Source organism: Siniperca chuatsi, linkage group LG16 (assembly GCF_020085105.1).
Source record: "Siniperca chuatsi isolate FFG_IHB_CAS linkage group LG16, ASM2008510v1, whole genome shotgun sequence".
Classification (NCBI taxonomy): Eukaryota; Metazoa; Chordata; class Actinopteri; order Centrarchiformes; family Sinipercidae; genus Siniperca; species Siniperca chuatsi.
Window position 1 is genome coordinate 19338010 of NC_058057.1, and position 24383 is coordinate 19362392.

Genomic DNA, 24383 nt, shown 5'->3' on the forward strand with positions numbered 1-24383 from the left:
CTGAGCTTTTCGTCACGCGCATGTGCAGTACGAGTTCGGCTCAGTCACATGACCGGAGGCCAGCTGATCATCACGGACTGAGAGTCGGACAAGATCACGACCATCAGCTCTATCTGTGCTTCTAATCTTGCACGAAAAACGGGGTTTCCGTTTATATGTTTACGGTTATTAGAGTAGAATACAAGTTAACGTTTCAGTGTTCATTTTAGGAAACGGAAGTAAACAGAAGAGCGCAGTCATCGACCAAAGGACGAGAAGATGTCTGGAAAAGAAAGGATCGACATATTCCCCTCCAGAATGTAAGCAGCTTGTTTGCTAGCTAGTTGCTAACCCACTGTAGCTTCTTAGCCAGCTATTATAATGCTGTTTTGTTGTATAATGCTTAATGCTTTCCAGTCTCTCAGATTGATGATTTCCTGCTCCCATCTGCTTCTCACATGAAGGGATGACAGTCTTGTTCTGCAGGGTGATTCAAGGCTAAATATAGTTTATATCAGTGCCAGGGTGCTGTGTAAAAGAGGAAGAGTCCTTCATTTGTCATGTGATGTTTATAACATTGAACTGTCAGTGAGATGGTGTCTGAAATATACAGACCTCCAGACAGTGAAAGTTTTGATTTTAACATTGTGTAACTTTATCTACAGATTAGTGGCGTTTCCTGTGTTGTCTGTAAGGTCTAATACATTCTACCTTATTGATTCAATCATATCAGCTTTTTTGAAGCCTTTGTGTGTGTGAGAGAAGTTTTATTTCCAGAGATGGGCTGTGTTTTTGACCTGTACATGGATGAAGCTTTTTCTGATAAACTGATCATGGTTCTAGTCCTTGGTAGCAAATATCAGTGAGCTGGGACATAAATGTAGATAAGCAATTCCCAACCTGGAGTACTTGTACCCAAGGTTGTACGTATGTACTTACCAGGGGGTACATGAAAAGATTGTGGAGTAGCTGAGCTACTTTGAACAAATAGAAATTTGATATCATATATGTCCACATATTTATGTTTTGGAGGAAAATCAACACACAAATAGGATTACAAACATGTGGTACTGACCTTTAGTATATTTACTGTCACAAAAGTGTCTGTCAGATGAATGTAACTGTAACAATGACTTCCCAATTGTGATCTGACTGCACAAGACAGTTTTCCACCAGTCAGTCTTAACAGTAAGTGAAGATCCCCCACACAGACACCAAACAAACAAAAGTAATAATAGATAAATGGTTGAAACGTCCCTTCTATGAAAGGGGTATGATGAAGGGGTACTTGAAATCATCTGACAGGGATGAGGGCGGTACATCCGACAAAAATGGCTGCCTGTTAGTGGGTTATAATAAGCAAAATTAAATTAAAAAAAAAAAAGCTAGACAGCTGGAAAATAGTTTTTCCAGCTGTAATAAAAAGCGGCTGCGTTTTTTTTTTGCCCATGTGTGTCCGAGAATGTACAAAACCTCTGTAAATATTTGAATACTATATACTTGTAATGTAATTGGTGAGATTCAAAACGTGTCTTGTTTGGGTTTGCAGGGCTCAGACCATCATGAAGGCTCGGCTGAAAGGGGCGCAGACCGGCCGCAACCTGCTCAGGAAGAAATCTGATGCCCTCTCCATGCGCTTCCGTCAGATCCTCCGCAAAATTATTGAAGTCAGTTGAAGATGATTGATAACTGACCTTGTTCTTCATGCATTTATTTCTTTAATAACCCTGAATGGTTTTCTCATCTCTTTTCCTTAGACTAAGACTAAGATGGGAGAAGTGATGAGAGAGGCGGCCTTCTCTTTGGCTGAAGCCAAATTTACAGCCGGAGACTTCAGGTAAGAATCAGAGAAACATCATGTGATGTGGTTTGGTACAGATGCATCTGTAACTCCCATCTGTAATTCTGTCCACAGCACAACTGTCATCCAGAATGTCAACAAAGCCCAAGTGAAGGTCCGAGCCAAGAAAGACAATGTGGCAGGTTAGCCTAAAAATATCATCTATTTACATTTGTTTACTTTTTACAATCACTGTTGATGGGGCAAGTTCTTATATACGTCTTTTTCTTTCTTTTAGGTGTCACCCTTCCAGTTTTTGAGCACTACCAAGAAGGCGGGGACAGTAAGTCACGTTTAGATGAAAATAATTTTTGTGACAAGTGAATGACACAAAGTTCTCATCCTCGCTGTGTCTTTCAGGTTATGAGCTGACTGGTCTAGCCCGAGGAGGAGAGCAGCTCTCCAGGTTGAAGAGGAACTACGCCAGAGCTGTTGAGCTGCTGGTGGAGTTGGCCTCCTTACAGGTGTGTGTGTGTGTGTGTGTGTGTGTCAGGGGGGGGCTGTTACAAATATGACGAGGTTCATTCAGCTTAGTTTTTATTATTTAAAGTTAAATGGGCAGTGGTGAAAAGTAACTAAGTACATTTACTCAAGTGCTGTACTTTGACAGCTACGTTACTCATTACCTGCAAATAGAAGTTTTACATACAAAACATACGATCTGCGTTTAAAATATGATGCAAGATTAAACTACCCAACAGCATTAAGTAGCTAAAATTAGCTTCACTTTGACCAGCTTCAACATTAAAATGATGCTTACATGTTAATGCACCAATAATAATGATCCAATAATATATATACATAATAATGTAACACTCTGAAAGGGGCCTTTCTGCATTATGACTACTTTTTTAAAATATACAAAGTAGATCTTGTTTATAATACTTACTATAGATTATTTTTGAATATTTGTTTTATCACTGGAAATGAACTGTTTTTTAATGAAATGCTAGTCAGAATTACCAATTTTTTGTGTGTGATTCAGAAATGCTGACACATATCGCCCACTTTCTGTCTGTAGACATCTTTTGTCACTCTGGATGAAGCCATAAAGATAACCAACCGCCGTGTGAACGCTATTGAGCATGGTAAATTCACACTTAACATACAATTGTTGCCTTTTTTCTCTCAAAGAATTATGGACAAAGACTGTTATTGTAACTCAACTTTATCCCACTTTGCAGTGATTATTCCCCGGATTGATCGCACCCTCACCTACATCATCACAGAGCTGGATGAGAGAGAACGAGAGGAGTTCTACAGGTGAAAACATTAGCATCTAGCAGTCTAATAAATCCCAAGTAATTTTTTTAACTTTTTCCAAGTCCATGTCCTGGCCACCTAACCTTCTATTTTTGTTACAACGCTGAAAATGTTTCCTCCTCTACCAGGCTGAAGAAGATCCAAGAGAAGAAGAAGCAGCTTAGGGAAAGGACAGAACTGGAGATTGCCGAACGCCTGGCTAAGCTGGGTCCCATCGCAGAGCCCTCCAACATGCTGATGGAGGAGACGGATGAAGACCTGCTGTTTGAGTGAAGCGCTCTAAAGGCAGACAAGTCACCGACATCACCCATCATCCTATTTATTCTGTGCCTCTGAGGCCATGTCTTTGTCTTCTCATGCAAGTGATGAAAGTTGTTTTTTGTGTACTTATCTGTGATGATTTGCTCTGTTGTTTCAGTGCTGGAAGATACTGTGTGTTTTCCAGATTTGTCATTGTACAGAACCAAAGTGTCGCCACACTTGGCTGTTACCCACAAGGGAGTCAGTTCACTATTATAAAACAATAAGAATATAAATATGTTTACACATGGTTTGCGAGTGAAATTAAAGAAGCATTCAATGTGATGGATCAACTTGTAGATATTTCAGTTTCCTTACCACATTTAGAGCCATTGCATGCTGTAAAGCTTAAGGTGGTTGTAGATTGTGTGAGTGTGTGAGTCCTTGTTGTGGGTGGCCCGTCCCGCTGCTCACCTCATATTACGGGGTTGTTGTTACCTCATTGGAGGATGTTTACCATTGTATCAGAAAACCCTAATGTGACCCTGCTGTAAAAGTTGGTGTGCAAGTCAACAAAGCCCCACACTTCATCCAAATAAAGATGTTATCAATATCCAACCATTCCCTGGGTTTCTTGCTAAGATTAGAGCTTTTACATGTTCCAACAGTTTTACAATCAGTCACGTAAGCTTTTGCACTAATGTGGAAGCTTCTCAGTTCCATATGTACAGAAAAAGGGGACTGGGATCAAATTTCTTTCCACATGTACTGGGAAACATTTTGTCCAAGTGTTTCAGTAACCCAGTCAGGTGAGGAATGGCAGCCATCTTGCACAAGAATGCTACATTTAACACATTATATTTAGTCACTGTAGGACTTTGCCAGGATTGAATTAGTACACATTTGTGTTGTAACACCAATATTACCAACTGATTTAAAATTATGTTCTCTAACAGAAGCTTGTATGGCAACTGAAATCAATGCATTCAGTATGTACATCACTTGTTCACATATGTATTTTATTAACACTCTTTTCCAGAATTGTGCTTATGATTTAAGCAAGTACCTTGCAAAGAAGCAATACCATATTTGTTGGAGTTACACTAAGTGATAAGATGTTTTGTTCATACAATACTGGTAAAAAAAAAAACTATCTCAGCAGTGCTTTACAGCATGATATACTGATAGTAATGATAACCAGCTAGAGACAATATCTTAGATTTGTGGTCTGTTATCACATCGTACATGAGACAACATGAAATAATACTGACACTTGTGTAGAGGAAGTACCCCAAAAATGTGCTGGTTAAAGCAGATTTGTCTTGTGTGTTTCTGAATGGAAGACGTCACACTGCAGCTACTTTAAGTACAAGTGCTTATCTTCTGTTTCGTATCTAAACAGCTTTTGGCTTACTGCTTTATCAGGAGGCCATTTTATAATTGTGACATTAACACTCTCCCAGCTAGTGTACCATGGTGTATATCACACACACAAAATGCAACAATAAAATATCCTTTGGTCTAGAAAATATATATTTACAATTATAAATAACTATGAAGAATAGGATAGAAATATTTCTATTGGTTTGATAAATGACTTTGCATAAAACTGAGATCCACAAGAACCTTCATAAAACAAACAAACAGAAAAAAAAATCACCCACAAAGACACAAGAAAAGAAATGTAAGAAACTTGAGTCCCTACAACATGTGGTAAAGATCACCTCCTCTATAAATGAGGAGAATGTGCAAGTGAAAAATCCAGTCACAATCAGCACTGTCCATTTTTCAATCTCCAGGAACATTCATTTTTGCCCTTCTGTTTATCTTCTTTTGCCCTGAGGCTCCCTGCGGTGAGACCCTGTGACCTCTAGCACAGCCAGGAGGTGGGCACCCACTGTGGCTCAGTGTCCAGCTTGTCTATCAGCCTGCGCAGCTCGTGAAAAGCCTGGTCTGGATCCATGTTCACAATGGTTGCATCAAAGAAGTGGCCGAAATTGTGCTCCATCTCGCGGGCCTTTTCAATGACCTCCTTTAGCTCTTCAGGCTGTGCACAGAAATCGAGACATCAGTGAGAGGGTGGTGACTCTTCTAAAATGACTATGCTGTATTGGACATTAATCCTAAATGCTTGTATGGTCATTATTTCTTTTTTCATTTTTATTATATGAATATTTTGATGTAACTGTGATAGCTGTGTAATTTCATGGTGTAAAAAAATATGTTTATTTCCGGTATATTGTGTATTTAGAGTACCAAGAGAGGTTGAAACAAGACTAAAAAATGCTTTTATTTGAACTTCTTTCCTTGCTCTGCCTAAGAATGTTTTCTTTTCTGTGATAAATGTTAAATGCTTCATTTTCCTGAAATATGTTGCCTTTGTTATGCAAATAACTGCATTCATGATGTCCAAACTATGACATTTACAACGTGCATATTAACTTTAAAGAGTGAAATCCAATTTTGCAACACTGTCCAGTGGGTACCTTTGGTGTTTTCCCCTCTGTGGCCAGCAGGGTGCGTAGTCGTTCCTGAGCAGGAGGAGCGATGAAGATGACATAGGGCTTGAGGTTGGAGGACCTCAATATCTGCAGTGACTGACAAGAGGAAGAACAGGGACATACAAATATATATAATGGAAGAAAAGACCAAAACAAAGAAAAAACAGGACTAAAAGTTTACCAAATCAAGCACTACTATGGCATCTTCTTTACTGACTATAAAAAGCTTGCTATATCAGTGAGCAGAAATGAGTTATTACCAACCAAAAAACAATTTGAGATTTTTGTTCAGGATATGAAAAGGAGTAATTATGTTCTGGCCAAGCCACAATGGTTAAGATCAAGTCACAGGGATGAAATGGACTTTGTAATTAACATGTTAGACAGTAACAAGTACTCAGCCTCCTACCCTGGTGTGGAGGCAGAGCAAACAGATGCGTCCAGAGTTGATGACGTGTCGAATTGAGTCGGTGCTGGTGCCGTACAAGTTCTTCTCATATTCCCCAGACTCAATGAACTTCCCTGCCGCTAAGTCGGTTTCAAAGGCAGGCCGACTCACAAAATGGTACTCGCACCCATTCCGCTCATGTATCCTTGGGTTTCTGGTTGTGTCTGAGCCATGAAAAAGGACAGATCAATTTGACTTCTTGCAAAACACCCTGAAGCTATTTTGTACTAATTGGCACTATCACAAATACACAGTAAGTGGTTTTTAAGTTGTCAGTTTCATTTTTTGACTGTAAGCATTTTGTGCAATCACAGTTGAAGAAAGGTGATGTTATATCTCAAATGATTTGAATTCTTTACCCAATCCCAAATACATGTTATGTTCCTCATCTGATATCATGAATTGTTAATGAATATTTGATATTGCCGTATCCCCATGCTTTGACAAAGCGTGGACTTACGCGGAACAGCAACAGCAAATCTTTCTGGTTCAATGGACAGAAGTCGCCGACGCAGCTCATCGTGACCGCTGTTTGTGGGACCGATCAGAGCGATGGGGCGTTTACGATTGGCAGGCTGGTGATAAAGCGACATCTCCTCATAGGTCAGGATGTCATCGTAGTCTGAAGAGAGAGTCGGGAGGGGTTAATGAAACATTCCTGACCAACACAGCAAATCCCTTCTATCTCTTGAGCTGCTGTTCTGTAACTAACTCTGACCGTTGACCTCTTTTTTGGAGGCGGGAAAGAGGTGAGAGGATTTGGAGATCAATAAAACACCACACTATTTTATTATTATTTCCATGTTTGCAAGCAATGTCCTTCTTCATATTCGACCCTCTCAGCTACACATAAAATCACAGTCGGCTGCCGTTGGCCACTGAGCAGTTCCACTAAAGCACTGTGTGTGTCTGTCTGAGTATACTTGTGTTTCTATGTGTGAACCAAAAACACCACAGGTCCCTGCAAGCCATTTAGGCACCTGCTGGCACCTCCTCTGATCCTGTCAGTGAAGACTAATCTGACCTGTGACACACCGAGTCTGGACAAGCTGACGACATGTCAACTCCAGCTAACGTGTGGGGTTAATACTGACACTGTGTGGACACTTGGAAGCTGCCGAGGACAGAAGCAGTCTTTCTTACTGGTGGTAAATGAGGAGTGACTACAGGAGTTTTGAGGGTTAAGGGTGTAGCTTCTTAACAGTGGCTGTTGAGGAAGAGGGAGCACATTCTCAAACATGCAACCCACCTCTCAAACTGTTAAGCTTCTGAAGAGACACAGCGAGAAAAAAAGTAGAGCCATACCAATATTTTTGGTCAAGTTAGGTGTGCTCTTCTTCCTCTGTTTCTTGCTTTTCTTCGCACACCAAAGCTTCCCTGGAGAAATGACAAGTCAAAAAATTTTTGCTTTAAAAGGGGGATTATCATTTGACTTTGTTACAAACATCTAGACACCACAAATTCTAATTTTATGCAAGTCAGTGTGGATGAAAAATGTTTGAGTTTGCACCATAGTGTGTGTTTCAACATTTTACGTTTACCTTGGTGCTCTCGACTCTTGTCTGTTATAGTTTTCTTCAAGGTCTCTCTCTGTTGCTGGAAGCTTTTCCCTGAAAAAGAGGAAGGCAAAGAGAAACAGATCAGCTATCCAACACTGTAAATACAGATACACAAATCCCATATTTAAGACCTAAGTCTTAATGGATTTGAACATTTTGATTGGTGTTCAATAATATGTCTCTATAGATAGTTTATGCAAACAGTTGCATGCACTGGACCACTACACTCAGGGGGTGAAAACTGGAAACATTAGAAACAAGTGATGTTTCTAGGCCTAAAAATGTTTTTCATACTCTTCCTAGACTTTCCAGACGTGCTGAGGAACAGGCAAAAAAGATGGACAGCTTTCCATTTCCAGTGCTTAACCTCTTTTTCTTCGTGCCACAACAGGCCTGGGTCAGAGAGTAATCGCAAATAATTCTTACGTGTTTGTTTTAATCTGCTTGACGTGCCAGATGGGTGGTGCTTCCTGCCAGGATAGTAGTGCCAGGTTAGTTATTAGTCACAGACAACTTTCAAGTACTTTACTGCAACTGTATTCACACATACTATTAGGGATGGAATTTATATAATCAAATTGGCATTATGAGAAGCCCTGTGTAGTTTATTCATATTTGATACACTAGTATCAAGTATCAATGATTATTTAATGTGTGTATCATGGATTTTACTTACTATTATCTTTTAGAAGACATAAGCCATTTATAGCTTTTTGTAAAATGTAATTTACACAGATTTAAAAGATCTTTAGATCTGTATCCTTCATGTACTACAAACTGTTCATTTTGTAATTGTTTTTTTTGGCAGTGCCGCCTTTTGCCAGTTTCACTACTGAATGATGGTACATGTACACAATGCTGTTTGTGTATTACAAGGCTGTTGTTTATGACTGTAGGTATTTAATTAACTCAAGGAGGCTTTAATACAGTCTAGAAAAACTGTGGATGACATATTCTGACAGTCACATACAAATGTGTGCACTGGTTGGACAATTCTATTCAAATTATTCAGCATTATCATTTATTTGCACATTTCTGTCTCGTATTTCGTTTGTACTTGCTGATGGAACGACTGCTTTATCAACCAAGTGAGCTTGTGCTGAAAACAGACCTGGTCCTCCGGCGTTTATTCTCAATGCAACGTCAAAGACCCTTGTTTGCATGCAACTCCTCCTCTCATATTTTTGAGTCACATGCACTGCACAGGTTGTGAAAATACATAACAGGCAAAATGCAAAAAACATGTATAAGAATGATACATGTTGTAAAATATACAAGTGGACATACCATGTACATTTGTTTTAATACAGTTCATAGAGTGGGTAATATTTTATTTATATGGCATGCCACCTGTATACAAAAATAAATACAGTGATACTACAAAACATATAAACACATATTTATACGTTTTACCATACCCGTATATGATTCTTCTAGTTTTTTGTATTGGTAGCAATTTGTCCTTGCAGTTATCTGCCCTTGTGAAGCAATAAACTACATATTGATATTCAGCCCTGGTCTGATCCCTACCTGGAATGAGTCCAGCCAGGGGCTGGTTGTCCTCATCTCCGTCCCTGTAGGCCTGCCACCAGTTGGGGTCATCCTGGCTGATGACATGGAGGATGTCTCCCTTCTGGAAGGACAGGCCCAGCTCGCGACATGGCACGAAGGGGTCATCAGAGGGGTCGTAGTCAAAGTAAGCTCGTACATGCATCTGAGGACAGGGTTTACAATGTCAAGGTTGGCGTTGCACGCATGCAGACAGGCACTCTCACACACGCACACACCCAGATCATTAGAGACTTACCACAGTCTGTCTGTGCGGGGCAGGTTTAATCTGAGAGCTCGGGATGAGAAGGAAGGTCAGAGTGCCCTGCATTTGTTGCTGATGGAAAAGATGGAATGCAATGAATTAAACATGACAGGGATCACATTTCCATAAAACAATATTTTTTACCTAGGGCCTCAAACTTTTAGCAATGTTTTATTGATAAGGAGTTGGATGTATATTATATTTTGAGAGTGCATCTATTCAAAAACAAATGCTCAAGTATTTATGTTACATACAAAGAAGTGGATATGCATTGAGGGTGAAACCTAATGTCACCAGCTATGGAGGAACAGATGGTCCAAGTAAGACCATCATTTATGAATAGATTTTAATGCCTTTTATGGCATTAAATGTACATAATTTTAGTTTTCAAGAGTTTTTAAGCACCTGCATGTACACTAGCTAACAAAGTTAATTTCCCATGAATTTTTGTAAATAATCAAAAGACCACTGGTCCTCACCAGTAAGTCGTGGACTTCATTGACGTGTTTCCCACGAATAGAAATGCCGTTGATCTCCAGGATCTCATCTCCCTCACTGAGAAGGCCGCTACTCTCTGCCATGCCGCCTTTCACCACACGACTCACCACCACACTGTCCATGTCATTACGTACTGTCGCACCCTGATGACCGCACACACAAACACACAGAGTTCATATACTGTAGATGACAAAGATGAGCTCACAAAACAAGCAACACACTGGATAATTAATATGTAAATGAAACACCTCAAACCCATAATATTCTCTAAAATGACAGTGAACAGAGATACAAATCTAAAAGCAGAAAGGAGAGGCAACAGTGTGAATACAAAGAAATATGTCACATACAGTGAACATCATTGTGTCATTGCCAGTGTTTTCAAATGGGCGCCTGGAGCTCACACTGACAGGCATTTGCCGCCCTGTTGGTTTGTGGGTACACTGACACTGACACACCCAGATGATAAATGTGAGTGGTGGAGCATGGTGAAGGTTGAGAGTAGAGGCATTTTTACTGGACAATAAACAAAAACTTACAATAAATAACACAATAACATGGATGCTTAAGATCCATATATGTCTTAATGAATCATTTACTTTAAATAACTCAATTTGAATGCTGTGTGGATATTTTTCAATTTTAATTGTACTGTATTTATATACAGTACCAGCTTGGGTTTTTGGATGTGTACACAACTATCCTTGTTTCTCATTGCCTTGCCTGGATTTTCACAAGATAAAGTACAACATTGCCAAGTGCTGTAGCATAAAGCAATGGAAATGCTGTGAAGCTGTGAAAAAATATAGAAAAGTTGTTGTTTGCACACAGCAATAACAGAAGGTAGTAGTAGTGACTCTAAAAGACTAATAGATGGCGTCTCACCAGTGGAGTGTCGCGGGCTTTCTCCAGGCGCACCAGTTTAACTGTCTCTCCAATGTATTGGGTCTCATTTTCCTCTGCCATTTCATGCACTGCCACACTGTCATGGACCTGCATCAGTGCCTGCCACATTAAACAAAGACAGAGACACACATAGAGACAAATAGTACGTAAATACAGACATTTTACAAACACATAATAGACAGAAACACAAACAGAAAAATAAAGGAGGAGGCAGCATGAGGTAAAGAGTATGATTGTGATGATTGTGTCTGTACAGATGTTGTCCTGTAAAACAACTATGGCTGGCATGGAAATAAAATCATCATAAATCTTATAGCATGGTTTACAACATGACACACATTTATTAAGTGGTTTGTAAATGTCAGTGTAAACTGATGAAAAAGAAGATACCAAACAAAAACACGCACCTGCTACCAGAAGCCTACCTAACCCCCCATCTTTTTTAACAAGACCAGTCAGCAAACCCACGACTAAGCCAGAAATAAAACGGAGATTGCTCCCTCACTTCATTTAATGTGACAAGCGCTCCGTACCCCACGATTAATAACCGTCGGTCCAAATTAGTTTCTTTATCCTGTAGCAGAGGGGACCTGAGAGAGTGGAGGCCGGGCTAAGCTTTGGCGTACACACAATCCGTCTTAATCTCCCCCAGCATTTAGGAGTCAAGATCCACCGCCATCAATCATCAAACACCTTTGGCTTCCCTGCTCGTAAGGAAACTGTGTCCTAGAAAACGGTGAAAGGGAGACAGGTGGACTTGAGGGGGGCCCTATTCCTCTCACACACGTACCTGTCTCCATTAGTTTGGGGTATGAGATTGCTTACCTGTACAGAATACAGGGTGACTCATGTGATCCTCTGCTCCCCGCAGAGAAACCAACATAATCTGTTCCACTTTCTGTGCCACAAGGCAGGCTCACATCACATCATACGGCCCCGCTGGCTACAGGATCCAGCTCAGTGGAGGGGTTAACAGGGCAATGGGAGAACTGGTAGTTCACACGGTCACATGGGTCAAACATCAGACCCCTGGCGCTCCCCTGTCAGGACCCTCAACCATAAAATAGCAGCAGAGTCATCCACCTGAGGTCTTTTCTCACCTTGCTGCCTCTCTAATGGACAATGACAATGTCTGATAATGTGGCTACATTTTTTTTTACAGAAGAATCACTGAAGCTTAAACTGACAAATGTAGAGCATCTGCAGTTCAAGCCATTTCAAAGCAATCTCATTTGAATATGTTTGATTTTTCTCATGTTGACATACCAAATGCTAAACAGATGGGTTAATCAAAATCAAGTGTGCAAGGCTTTTTATAATGCGACTCCTTACACCACAGTGAAAGTGGCGTGCCTGTACCTTTGATGTCTAATCGTTTCTGCAAAGGTGGCGCATGTAGCACAGCTACGAGGAACACCTTAGTTGTACCTTTAGTCAGCTGTGCCAACAGCAGTCTTAGCAATGTACCGTATGACACCTTACTAAACAGGTTACCGCCAAATTGGACTGAGAAATTGCTCATAACTGAAGATTAGGAGTTATAGGACATATATTTTACCTCTTTGCTAATGGTTAATTACACCCACTTTGATCATTTTACATTTCTCATTGCCTTTATTCCTTAATTAATTTCAAAGAAATTGATAAGCACTCTGCTGCAAAGAAGGCACCAATCATGCTTTTTCATTACCAGGAGGGCTGACCCACATTACAACCTAATTTACATAATGGCCTTTCTTGAGACTCACTAGATTAATCTTTGGAACAAAACACGGACCAGTTGACCGTGACAAAACTGACGTTTGCACACTTTCGTAAAATAAAAAAAATAATAATAACAGATAAAATGAATGTGTCATAAAAGATTTCACCTGTAAAGCAAGCATCTGCCCTGCCCAAATGTCCTTGAGCAAAACAGTAAATTCCTGCCAGCTCAAGGGACACCAACATAACATGACCTCATGACTTCCTTCATAAAGTGCCTGCTTTAAATATTTTTCATTCTCTTCTGATGTACTTTATACTACATCATGATGGAGCAATCTGTCTTTTAGTCTACCTTTTCAAACAGTGAAACTGTCCTTCAATTGCTTTTGAGCTGGTAAGCAGGTAAGTCCCATTTTTCCTCTTATAATCTATGGACTATTATAAACTTAAACCTGACTTCTGACCTCCCAGTGGAAGGTGCAAGAGAAACAATTACCCTATTGGAATAGGCACAGTATAACAATAATTACATTTCCAGTATTCCAATTATCAGCACTAAATAAACCAGTTGGTCTATAAGGATCTGCTTGCTTGCTGAGCCTCACTGGAGTTCTCTTATAATAATATTGTAGGTCAAGGGGAGATATGATAAGTCACAGCTGGCAACATGACATCTGACCTGGAGATGAGGATTGGTGAGCAGAGCCTTAAGCTCCAAACCCTCCTTCTGTTGGCTGGACTGGAGAATCTTCTGTACCTGAACAGAAAAAGACACAGGGAGCTACAGTGAGGTAAACTGTTTGACTGCCACTAAGAGCTATAACAGGGTGACCAAGTAAAGTCAAGAACAAATTAAGAGTTAAGTACCAATTTAAAACCTTAACTATTTTGAATTTTTCAATGGAATTTCGTAAATATAATCAAAACTACGATAAAAATCTCTAATCCCTTAATTTCACTTTTTGAAGTCACTAATGTCAAGAATTAAGTAATTTTTCTTCAAACATTAAGACATTAAGTAAACTGTGACTTAAGTCAGATTTTAGTCTAAAGCTGCCAGTATACTCTGTCAGAACTGACTGTCGGATTGCAGAATAGTTTTGGAAACCCCCCTCTCCCCCTTATCATGATGGCGCCCATCTCTAAGATGGCTCTATGATCACCTGCCTTTGAGTGTGGCAGGTAAAACACGTTTGATTTCCGACATTGTCAGACAACATGCCATACAAACTAGTTATTTTCTAGCATAACCCTAAGCCATTAGTCTCACATCTGACATTCAACTGCTCTGACCTTCATTATACAAGCACATTTTAAAATGTAGACACAGATTATGATTTTGTGTTCTACAGTTTCTAATGCAAATGCAGTGTTGTCTAAAATTTCCAATTGTACATTAACATCTGAAAACACCATTATATTTGATGACTACATTAATGCTCCCCAGAGGATTGGGAGGATCATATCTCAGTTTCGTTTGTACTGAGATATCCCAAACATCCAAAAAGTTCATGAGTGGCTTACAATATTACCCTCACCCTGAAATTATTTTATGATTGTGTGCATTGTTTTCTAATGTATAACATGTATAACATCACACAATTGGTGCAAACCATCTTTTTATCTTACTTTACTGGTTTCCCTTGCTTGGTCTGGGTATCTTTTTTCAAGAGACTATGTTTAGCATTTCACTGACATTAACACTTTCCACCAAAGTTGGGCTGCATAAATATCTATATGAAGCCTTGACAATAAACTGATTGTATCTTAGACCCACATACATTAAAAAAATCATGTTGTCTTGTTACTTTAGTAATGAGCCAGTTGCGTGATGAAAAGAGTTTGGATTCTCACAGAGTTGCAAGAAAAATAAAAACACAGATGTGTACAGACATACATGTACATGTGCATGTGCGCACACACATACAACACAATCATACATATAGTACTTGGCTACCCACTTGTAACTCACAGTAGGGTTTCACATTCCAGACAGAAAAGTGCTCCATATTCACTCTGCTGTAAAGCAATTTGTTAAGTGCTAGCTGGGGAAAAAAACAACTAAAACACATCCACAACAGGATTCATTTCCATTGTGTGTGTTTACACATGAATGTTGTATTTAACCAAATTTAACAAGCATAAACTTGGAAAGCACCTTCTCTTCCATGGCTTTTCAGATTTTCCACTCTGCTCCATTTGTATTCCTTCCTTTCTTTTCTCTTCTCTGTTACATGGTTTTATTTTAATCATGTGGTTCTTGTGTTGTCATTTGGTGGGAAGATGCTATTGTTTGTGGCTTGGACTGTGTACTGAATCATGGCAGTAGGCATTTTGGTGTTCTGTTACTCCGGCTTTCTGCCTCTTCCTCTTCATCTTCTGTTTGAAGCTTAGTTCATCCATTACACTACCCCCCCCAAACAGCGCTGCACCTCAGCCCACACGGCTGTAAGCTGCTGGAGTTTCTTTTTCTGGTGTGCTGCGCTGCTCAGCCAGCACCAAGGGCTGCTGGGAGATTACTTTACCCAACAGCCAATCTGAGTGTCTCACAGCACAGCCACTTAGTTTAGATACACTGCAGCTCAAACTATTACGTGTTGCTAAGCACTTTGGGATCTGTGCCCGGTGGGTGAGTGCAGACACTGATTTACTGTACGCAGGAAGATTTGTTGTGTGTGTGAAGCAAAATAGATCATCTCACCCAGCACCTCTATCTTCAAACCACTGCTGTCAAGATTGGAATACCAATTCTGTAGCAGTGCTGCTTGGTGTCCTTTGAATGCACTCTATACAGCTCATAGCAGCCTGTTTTGTCAAAACAAGGTTGACTCTTACATCAGCCACCAGCTAAAAATCACACTGCACCTGTCTGACTGTGCTGAAAAGCCTGTACTACGTTCGTTCATGTTACACCTATCAAAAGTTGACACTAATCCTAATTAAGTGCCTATTGTGGGTGTAGCCTGTCATTGTTGTATAGAGCTTCTACCTAATTCATAGCAAACCATATCCCGGTTTCTGTCTTTTTACGGGGGGACCGGGCTCTGTGTGACAGGCTGCATTTGAACACTCAATGTGCAGAGGCTCGGCTCTGCAGGGACACAAGTCAATTATTGTCGCTTTGCTTCAGTAGAGCCCAACTGACTTGTGTTTTGTCATCGAGGAAGTCAGGTGTGGCACATTCCCACCTACTCAAACCTGAATACTGAGATGTTTTCTTGCTCTCTGTCACTCTCTGTACTGGTGCTGAGGAGCCAGCACTGTCAACTGTTATTTAAAGAGGAAACTGCAATTGGTGGATACGGAAATAAAAAAACAAAAAGACACTGTGATGTTTTATACAGTGTATTTGCAAAACAGTGGAATACCAAACCACATACACCTTGGTTCATGCCTTCCTCCTTTTCCTTCCTTGCCCATCTCAAATATAGAGTATCTGCCTGTCATCTTATCCTCTTTTCCCCCGAATTCTCCAATTTAAATTTTTCTATCTTCTGCCTCTTTAACTTTTTTCCAGCTCACTCAATTTTCATGCATGGCCTGAATCCAACAAATCCCTCATTTTTGTTTTCACTCACCTTGTTAACCACAAGACAATTTACATTCATAATTATTCAGACCGGCATGGCTGTCTTTTGGGCAGCTTTGTTGAATTAATCATCACCTCAAGCAAAGATTTTTCATGCTTCATTGTGATTGTTCTGATACTTTACTCACTGAGGTACTTGCCTCTAAATAGAAGCTTTGCAAGGTCCAAACCACAAATTGCCGAGTACAATCTAAGCGCCTTTATGTCTGTATGCACAACCTGCCTCCTCTGCGGAGACCACTGCTAGCCTTATGAGGTACAGAATTGGTTTTGTGGCATGGCTAAAAATGTCTGTATGTGTAAAGTGAGTTATTCATTATTCTGGGTACAAGTCAATCTATTTTCCCTGATTCAGTTCCTCCTGGAGCTGTGGACACTAAAACCACCTACATCTACAAAACTATAAGATCCAGCAGTGTAAACTACCGAGTACGAAAGTACCGAGGCAATACTAATAGCAAGGTTACCACTGAGCTCTATGTAAATATCTATTACTTTTCCCTAACTTTTCATACTGCAGCAAAGTCAAAGTGCTTCCACACAATGTTTGTTGCTTCAGAATGACCATTATGTGTACCTCCTGGCAGAGATCCTCTGCTTGTGCTGTGAGGGGTGAGGTGGGACTGACTCTGCTCTTCTGCTGTGATATAGCACTGTAGATGGTGTAGGCATTCCTGAAGTCCTCCTCTGCAAGGAGCTGCATTATCAGCTCCACATCCTGCTGGCTCTGTGCATCAGTCAGGCAGTGCTGCACATACTTCAGAGCCTGCAGTACCTCCTCCAGTTCTGAGGAAGAGGCAGCGATAGTAAGGTGAACAGTACAGAGGCAATACAGAGAAACATAAGGGCAAAATGATAGAAGTCAGAAAATGTTTACTCCTTTAAGATGTGAATGTTTGCTTATTGTTTGTCTTACGGTTTTACTTTTCTGACAACATACATGGCTTGTGAATGGAAGTCTTAAACCTGTATGTCCAAGGTTTCCCCCAGCATGTTCTACCTGCATTTGACCCAATGAGTCATCTAAGGCTAATCTCATGTTATACAAAACCTAAAATAAAAAAATATTAAGAGTTATAGGTGGGCTTTTGCAAATTAGGGGGGAAGTTGTGTGTTATTATTAGATCAATGTTATTTCTAAGAGAAAGTCACTTCATATAGTATGTGGACATCCATATTTAGGAGGTGCTTTTGATGACTTGTGGAGGCACAAACATGTTAAGTCTAGGGAGACCCTTGAGTCACCCACATTTTACCCCACTGCTTTCTAAGGTGTGGTGCCACCCCTGCTGCTTATATAAATGTATATATCTGCTAAACGGAGTTGTCAACTTTCAGAGCAATAAAAACATCTATGCACACCTGTATGTCTGACAGGTGTGTCAAAGGGCAGTAAAACTTGAACAAGAACTGTGTATTCTTTAAGAGCTGTGGTGGAAGATTTCCAGTATGTGGGTGTTGTCTTTTTTGGGGAGATTTTTCCTCCAGTGATGTGAAGAAATCAAACTGTGAGTCGCTACAGTGGAAATCTAGAATTTTGTTCTTGAGCCACCTGTGTGACTTTGAGTCTTCATTTCTATTCAAGTCAAACTCTGACTTCAGTTCAAGGGTGGCTGCAGTGTTTACACTGAAGATTTATCATAGCAGACAGTATGGATACATTTTATAGGATTTACTTTCACTCTACAGTAATGTTCATTATGGATTAGATTGAGAAGATCAGGTTTCATAGTTGAGAGGCCCAGGTTGACTGAACACAATAACTATTGTAGTAATAGTATAGTTTAATAATAGTATAAACTGTATTGTAATCCTACAGAAACGCATGTTCACCTCTTTTCTTTCATACCAAAGCCGAGCACTGCCAGACCTACATTCCACCAAGGCTGAAAGCAGGGTCACGAAGTCAAGTCAGATAAGGTGCCCAGACACATTCAGACCGACTGCAAATGTGAGTTTGTCACACCTGACTGTCTTTGTAAGAAAGAGGTCTGAGTCTAATGTAATTTGCTGTATAAAGACTATCAAAGATGTCAGAACCTTCTGCATGACAATCAACTCTGACTCTCACTAGACACTCTTTGCAATAAACTAAATTCAACTGTGCTAAGTGACTGAAATCTGTTTGAAACTGAAGAATTGTAATAATGAGTCCACCCTCTCAAACTTTTTTAATTTGTGTAGACAATTAATCAATTTCTCTTTACAAATTGTTAAGTTATGCACACAAAATAGTACAAACAATATTTTGTGCACTCAAACTAACCAGAATGGTGGACCATTATATGTACTGTACATGCAATACTCTTTTGTATTATCAATATAATTAATCAGAAATGATTTTATTTTCCTGTGACAACTGATGTGCTCTTCAGTCCAGAGTTAGGACCAGGACACTAACCAGCGGAAATGGTGGAATGCCCCTAAAAAACATCACCCTCCTCCACTTCTGCCCTCTGCTCTGCCCCCTCAGTAGTCATTGTTTTGACTCCTTTTGTTTTCACTGATTTTTTTGTAAAACTTCACAACTCTCTATTCTTCTCGGAGGTCTAAAATCTTCCTCTCCTTTGTAACCTTCTTTCCACCTTCCACTCTAGTTGACCCCCATAAAGACCTTCTAACCCTTACTGCCTCCTCTCAACTCACCGGCTACAGGATCCTGGGAGCATGTGTCTTTGGTGGCCTTTTCCTTCCCCTCGAAGGTGGGATTGTCAATGCCCACTTTGGGGTTCTGTGACAGCTTCTTGAGCCTCAGTGAAGCGTTGGGGTCGATGTCATGCTTCCCCCTGCTGTCCTCCTCTCTCCTCTTCCTCAGCTCCTCTTGGTAGTGCTGGATCCTCTCCATGTGGGCACTGCAGTGTGGAGATTTGACAAGGCTACTTTCCTCCCCTGGACAGTCCACTGCCCTCTCCCTGTGGCTCTTGAGCTGACCAGAGGCCTCTTGCACATAACCGTTCATATGGGACGTGATCATCCCTGCTGCAGCAGCATACAGCTCAAACCACCCCAGTGTTTACTGAGTTCTGCTTGAGTGTTACAAGGCACTGATGCTGAGACGGTGCAAATCAGAGGCCATAGCACACAAGCAGAGAATGTAGTCCTCTTTCTGCGATCACGTCATCCTGAAATACAAACAGAGAGTTAAAATGGATTTACCTTGTTATTTTTAAGCAATTTTCATTTACTTTACTTTATATAAGTGTATAAGTCAATTATTTTAAAAATGGTACATTTTTTGTTAGAGGACATAGAAAAATGATTTGAACAAAATTTAGAAAAGGTTTTAAAAAACATGATGATGAATGATGACTGTCACTTCTATCACATTATTAGGAAACCGCTATATAAGTACAAACCATAAACAGAAGTTGAAGGGTTTCATTGTCAGATAAGACATGCACCAGACTGGCTGCTACTCTGACATTGATCAATAGCTCAACTGACAATACTAAAGATACTGGAGAACTCTAGAGCCCTGGTTGCCAACACATTCCCCTTTTTATTATTTTTTTAGGGGTGATGGGTGAATCTGGGGTTCTTTTATTTTCCAAAATATGTACTTTATTTGTTATTTGCATCTACAAAAGGCTATTAGAGAAAATGATCATCATTATCATAGCTCCAGACTCTCATGTCAATGTATGTCAATATGAAGTCCTGACACAAATCATTACTTTTGCAATAACTGCACAAAAAATTGCACAACTGATTTATATAGTCTAAGGTAATATAATGTATATAGCTTTTTTAATGTTATTTTTTACATTTCTTTCTTTACTTTTTATTGCCTGTCTCTTGTGCTGCTGTAACGTGAAACCTATAATGTATCCCTCCAGTTGATCAATAAAGTCTTATTTTATTTCAGCAAAAGTAACTTGTTTGCATTCTGACCCTTACTAACTCTGTCAAGATAAATTTAATTGATTAGTTCAACAGTGGTAACTAAGTAACTTGTTCAGCCATGTTAAACTCACATGTTAAACTTTAATCTGTGCTCTTTCAGCAGCCTTGACACAATTCCTCAACACATTAAAGTTCTTAAATTTCTCTTTAAATGTATTTTAATATATTCTACAAACTTACAAACCAGTCATTCTGAGACCTGGTTTTATTGTAATATATGTATATAAATATTAACATTAATACATGTTTGCTTCCTTCCTGCCTGTTGATCAGGGCCGACATTTTCTCCTACCTCCTCTCATTTATCACACCACTAACCTAACTCTTTACATGGAAAGCTCTCTGGCCTCAGTCACCTGAAATCCCTTCAGTTCAGTTCACGCAGCCACTTGGTTGGGTACACCTGTCCCCAGCTGTCACGTCATCATGAACAGCTTAATCAAAATATCCATCTGTAGCCTATGTACAGATGCCTAAATAAAGATTTAAATGTGATGCCTGACACACGACTACTACCTGATCTGCCATTGTTGTGATTGATGTGGATTATAATCTATTTTAAGGATGCTATGTGCATTAATCTGGATTAGCAAATTTGGTAATATGACTGGGAGATGTTCACTTGGAGTTCATGTTAGTTCAGTTTGTGAAAAAAACTCAATCTATACTTTTTACAGAAAATCATTGTTCAAAAACAGTAATTGTTGAGTGAGGAGTGAAAGTATTCTCTGCAGGCCAAAAAGGAGGATTTATATATAGAAAGCCACAAGCTTGTCTTCATCGTTCACATAATGATTAGCTTCTGCTTAAATACCATGCAGTGTATTAGGTAGGGCTCTCTTTCTCCCAACCTGCTATGGATTAAATACAATGCAGTCTTGACATATACCTGTATGCATATTTCCTGGAACCAGAATTGTGAAAAAGATAATAATTTACATGTTAAACTGCCCTTATTACTACTTAGCAGTCAAATACACCTTTCTGTGTGCATAAAAGAAAACCCTCAAGTACCAAAAGGATAAGCATGGCTTTGTCACTAAAAGCCAACTTTGAGGCTCATGTCATATAGTCAGTCATACACACATCACCTACTACCTCATGGCAGCCCTCCCCCTCTATCTACTTTCCACAGCTAATTATGTCTGGCAGGTCTATACCCCCAGCTCTTGGTCCAAGCTCCCAAACCCCTCCCCTGCAGAAGCATTTAGCTGCGTTTAGAGTGGCGGTGTACGACTGACAAACAGCAGAGACTGCGAGCGGGCCATCTGTTCCTGTGGGCTTAATTAAGCCTGGGATCTCATGCCTACTCTAGCTAAGTGGCCACAACAGCACTGGGAGGGATGCTGGGAAGGGACAGAGGGAGCTGGGTAGAAGAATGAGAATGAATGGAAGTGCACACACCAACCTAGACTTAAACAAATGAGGCAATATGAAAAGTTTGGCGTCAGTTAGATATGTGGAACAAGTTTAGGGCCACTGCAAGATTACAGAAATGGTGGAACATTTCTGCGAAATTAAATAAGAGCTAATCATGTCATGTGATGTTAAATTAGACAGTGACTATCAAGCTCATATTAGCAAGCCCACTAACTGAGGAGGGTGAGGTGACGCAGGAAGGCCAAAAATACAAAACACTAACTGACTGAAGAGGGTTTGGCATGAGATACCCCAGAAACACAAGTACAAACTACAACAAATGAAAAGGATCTTAGTAGAGAACATAGTACTAGCTTGTCCTGATATATCCTGTCCTACAACTTTTGCACTACTCACGCTGATGTACAATAAATCAAGAATTTATGAGTGAAAATAGTGCTAGAATATCCCCCTTTGATAGCAGTGCTGTTACTTGATCTATATGCAAAACAATGCTTCAGCAGAAGTAATGTTTATGCCATGTATGTTGAAAACAACTCCAGTGGTATTTACTCACTGAAGAAGGCTGTGAGATATGATTGAAAGACCTGGAAAACCTTGAGTTTAGAATATTTCCTCACAGATACTCCAGTAGGTTTCAACATACTTATTAAAGACTACTCTGTCTAGCATTTACTATAGTTAACTGTGACAGGGGCATGTCCATGTCCTCCTATACTTAATATAACCATTCTTATATAAAGACTATTAACAAACCAATCCCACTACAAATTTATGATGCCCCTTAATGTGGTAACAAAGTTTCTCACATATATCCTAACAAGCATTTTCCTCCCAACTTTATTCCCAACTAAACATGGAGTATCCTCCTGTTTGTGTCATAACAGCATAATTGTAGGCTAATTTGTAATTCTTACCAAAAGTGAATAGATCAAAAATCCACTCAGAGAGTTACTGACTTTAAAATTTGCTCAGAAAAGTTACAGCTCCAAGAGTAGTTGTAATTTGTTAAACTACTCTCCATTTTGAATTTGTTATCATGAAAATAACGTTAGTCACTGAAAGTCACAGTGAGGGGTAAACTGAATTTCAGTGGGTTTACCCTCCACCACCAGATCTCTGGCTATAATTAGCTATATGCATACACCCAGAGGGTGAAAAAAGAAAATATTCTCATAAATTAGTCATAGTTCTGTGGTTTACAAACTAACTGCTGGCTGGCTTGGCTTAAGGTTACGTTAAACTAAGGTAGACGCATTTCAGTGAGTCACCAGACGAATTACAGCAACTGAGTCTTTCCTATTGTGTAGAAATAATGAGCAACTTTACAAAAGAGCAATGGTGTAGCATATTCAAGCACAGCGACAACAGCATACTTAATACACACATTTAGAAACACTTAATTTTACTGTGTACAATTGAACTTGTATTAACTTAACAATAGCTAGGAACTTAACTAGCTTAGCAGCCTGATACCGCTAACTGCGTAGCTTAACGGTAGCTGTCCCGTAACAGACTGCGTGTACTCACCACTTCAAAGATTGCAAGCTGAATGGGTTTTGGGTAAGAAGCGGTTATTCCTTCATAATCCAACTCTCTGAAAATGTGTGTTTTATTCACACACGGACGGTCGGCAAAAGCAAAAGGTCTCTCCCAGTCTTCACAGGAGCGCGTTCAGCCGCTGCAGTGAGTTTTGTCCAGGCACAGTCGGGACTCTTGTGGCCATTGCTGTGAAACTGCGCCTGGTGTTTTGAGTCGTCTCCCTGGCAACACCGCGGCTCTACAGCGCCCCCTCTCTGCCGGACACGTAATGACCACTTCTCCCAAATTGCAGCAAGCACTATGACAATAATACATATGATACAACAAAAATATCTGAATGTCACTTTAACATTTTAAAGGTACACTCGACGACAGATTTTATTTTATTTTAACTAAATCACAAACAATTAACCCAAATCATCTGTACTGCTCTGTGCAGTATATGGGCTCAAACTGCATGTTGCTCAAAAAATATCAATAGTACAACATGAAAAAAGTTAATATTTATGGACTCCTATTTTTATGCTTTGACTTACTTTATATCATGCTCTAAATTTTTTAACTATAGTTCCCATAATGCTTTGGGGGGATGTAAATAGGAAGTATAATATTGCCATGGATTCATTGAGTTATGCTATGGGCTACAACATGAGCACAGATTTTTAGCTTATATTTGTTTGTTAACTTGTTGTTAAAAACAAAGTAAAAGTTCTCATAATGCAGAATGTCCCCTTTTGGAAAGTTATATTATTATATACTGTATATCATACTGGATTATACTTGTGCATTAATGTGTAAGCAGCATTTTAATGTAACTACTAGGCCTCACATAAACTCACATAAAAGCAGAGTAAAAAAAGTTAAAAAAAATCTTCTGAAATGTAGAGGGAGTAGAAGTATAAAGTAGTATAACATGGAAATAAACCTCAAAATATTGCAGTAAGTACAGTACATGAGTAAATGTACTTAGTTACGTCCCACCACTGGCTAATTGAGTATTGCTACAATTGGAGTAAGTGTTTTTCTTTACAAATTATCACACACAAAATGCAGATTTTTCATTTACAGTCTAACCCTTCAATTACTCAATATACAGTACCTGTAATTTATGCTCTTGGAAAATTAGAAACTCATGGAGCAACTCAGAGATAAAATGCATGGAAAATCTCTTGTTACCCTGTCAGTGTACTCTAATAAATAAACATACACTAATTG

The 24383-nt window shown here is 39.6% G+C and overlaps 2 protein-coding genes across 3 annotated transcripts; one reads left to right on the plus strand and one right to left on the minus strand.

Moving 5' to 3' along the window:
• The first annotated feature begins 70 nt into the window (after positions 1 to 70).
• Positions 71 to 3940, plus strand: atp6v1d (ATPase H+ transporting V1 subunit D). The gene is made up of 9 exons (XM_044169681.1): positions 71 to 299; positions 1529 to 1646; positions 1737 to 1816; positions 1895 to 1962; positions 2058 to 2102; positions 2180 to 2283; positions 2841 to 2907; positions 3004 to 3082; positions 3211 to 3940. Exons 1-9 carry the CDS (start codon positions 259 to 261, stop codon positions 3353 to 3355), a joined length of 747 nt encoding a protein of 248 aa, XP_044025616.1. The 5' UTR covers positions 71 to 258; the 3' UTR covers positions 3356 to 3940.
• A 376-nt stretch (positions 3941 to 4316) lies between these two features.
• Positions 4317 to 23388, minus strand: pals1b (protein associated with LIN7 1, MAGUK p55 family member b). 2 transcript variants are annotated; one of them, XM_044169679.1, is made up of 14 exons: positions 23157 to 23388; positions 18990 to 19465; positions 16921 to 17129; positions 13434 to 13511; positions 11027 to 11134; positions 10123 to 10284; positions 9638 to 9715; positions 9361 to 9544; positions 7813 to 7881; positions 7577 to 7648; positions 6732 to 6893; positions 6233 to 6435; positions 5809 to 5919; positions 4317 to 5369 (listed from the first exon to the last, which is right to left on the minus strand). In XM_044169679.1, exons 2-14 carry the CDS (start codon positions 19315 to 19317, stop codon positions 5193 to 5195), a joined length of 1941 nt encoding a protein of 646 aa, XP_044025614.1. In that variant the 5' UTR covers positions 19318 to 19465; positions 23157 to 23388; the 3' UTR covers positions 4317 to 5192. The 2 variants fall into 2 exon arrangements, with proteins under 2 accessions (XP_044025614.1, XP_044025613.1); XM_044169678.1 differs by having other exon boundaries at positions 11027 to 11146.
• Positions 23389 to 24383: the final 995 nt, after the last annotated feature.

Coding starts and splice junctions, on each gene's coding strand:
- atp6v1d (XM_044169681.1), top strand. CDS start 259: ATGTCTGGAAAAGAAAGGATCGACATATTCCCCTCCAGAAT. Junction 300..1,528: donor GACATATTCCCCTCCAGAAT/GTAAGCAGCTTG, acceptor TTGGGTTTGCAG/GGCTCAGACCATCATGAAGG. Junction 1,817..1,894: donor TTTACAGCCGGAGACTTCAG/GTAAGAATCAGA, acceptor TTCTGTCCACAG/CACAACTGTCATCCAGAATG.
- pals1b (XM_044169678.1), bottom strand. CDS start 19,317: ATGATCACGTCCCATATGAACGGTTATGTGCAAGAGGCCTCTGGTCAG. Junction 13,512..16,920: donor CAGAGGATCTCTGCCAGGAG/GTACACATAATG, acceptor TTTTCTGTTCAG/GTACAGAAGATTCTCCAGTC. Junction 6,436..6,731: donor ATTTGCTGTTGCTGTTCCGC/GTAAGTCCACGC, acceptor TTCATGGCTCAG/ACACAACCAGAAACCCAAGG.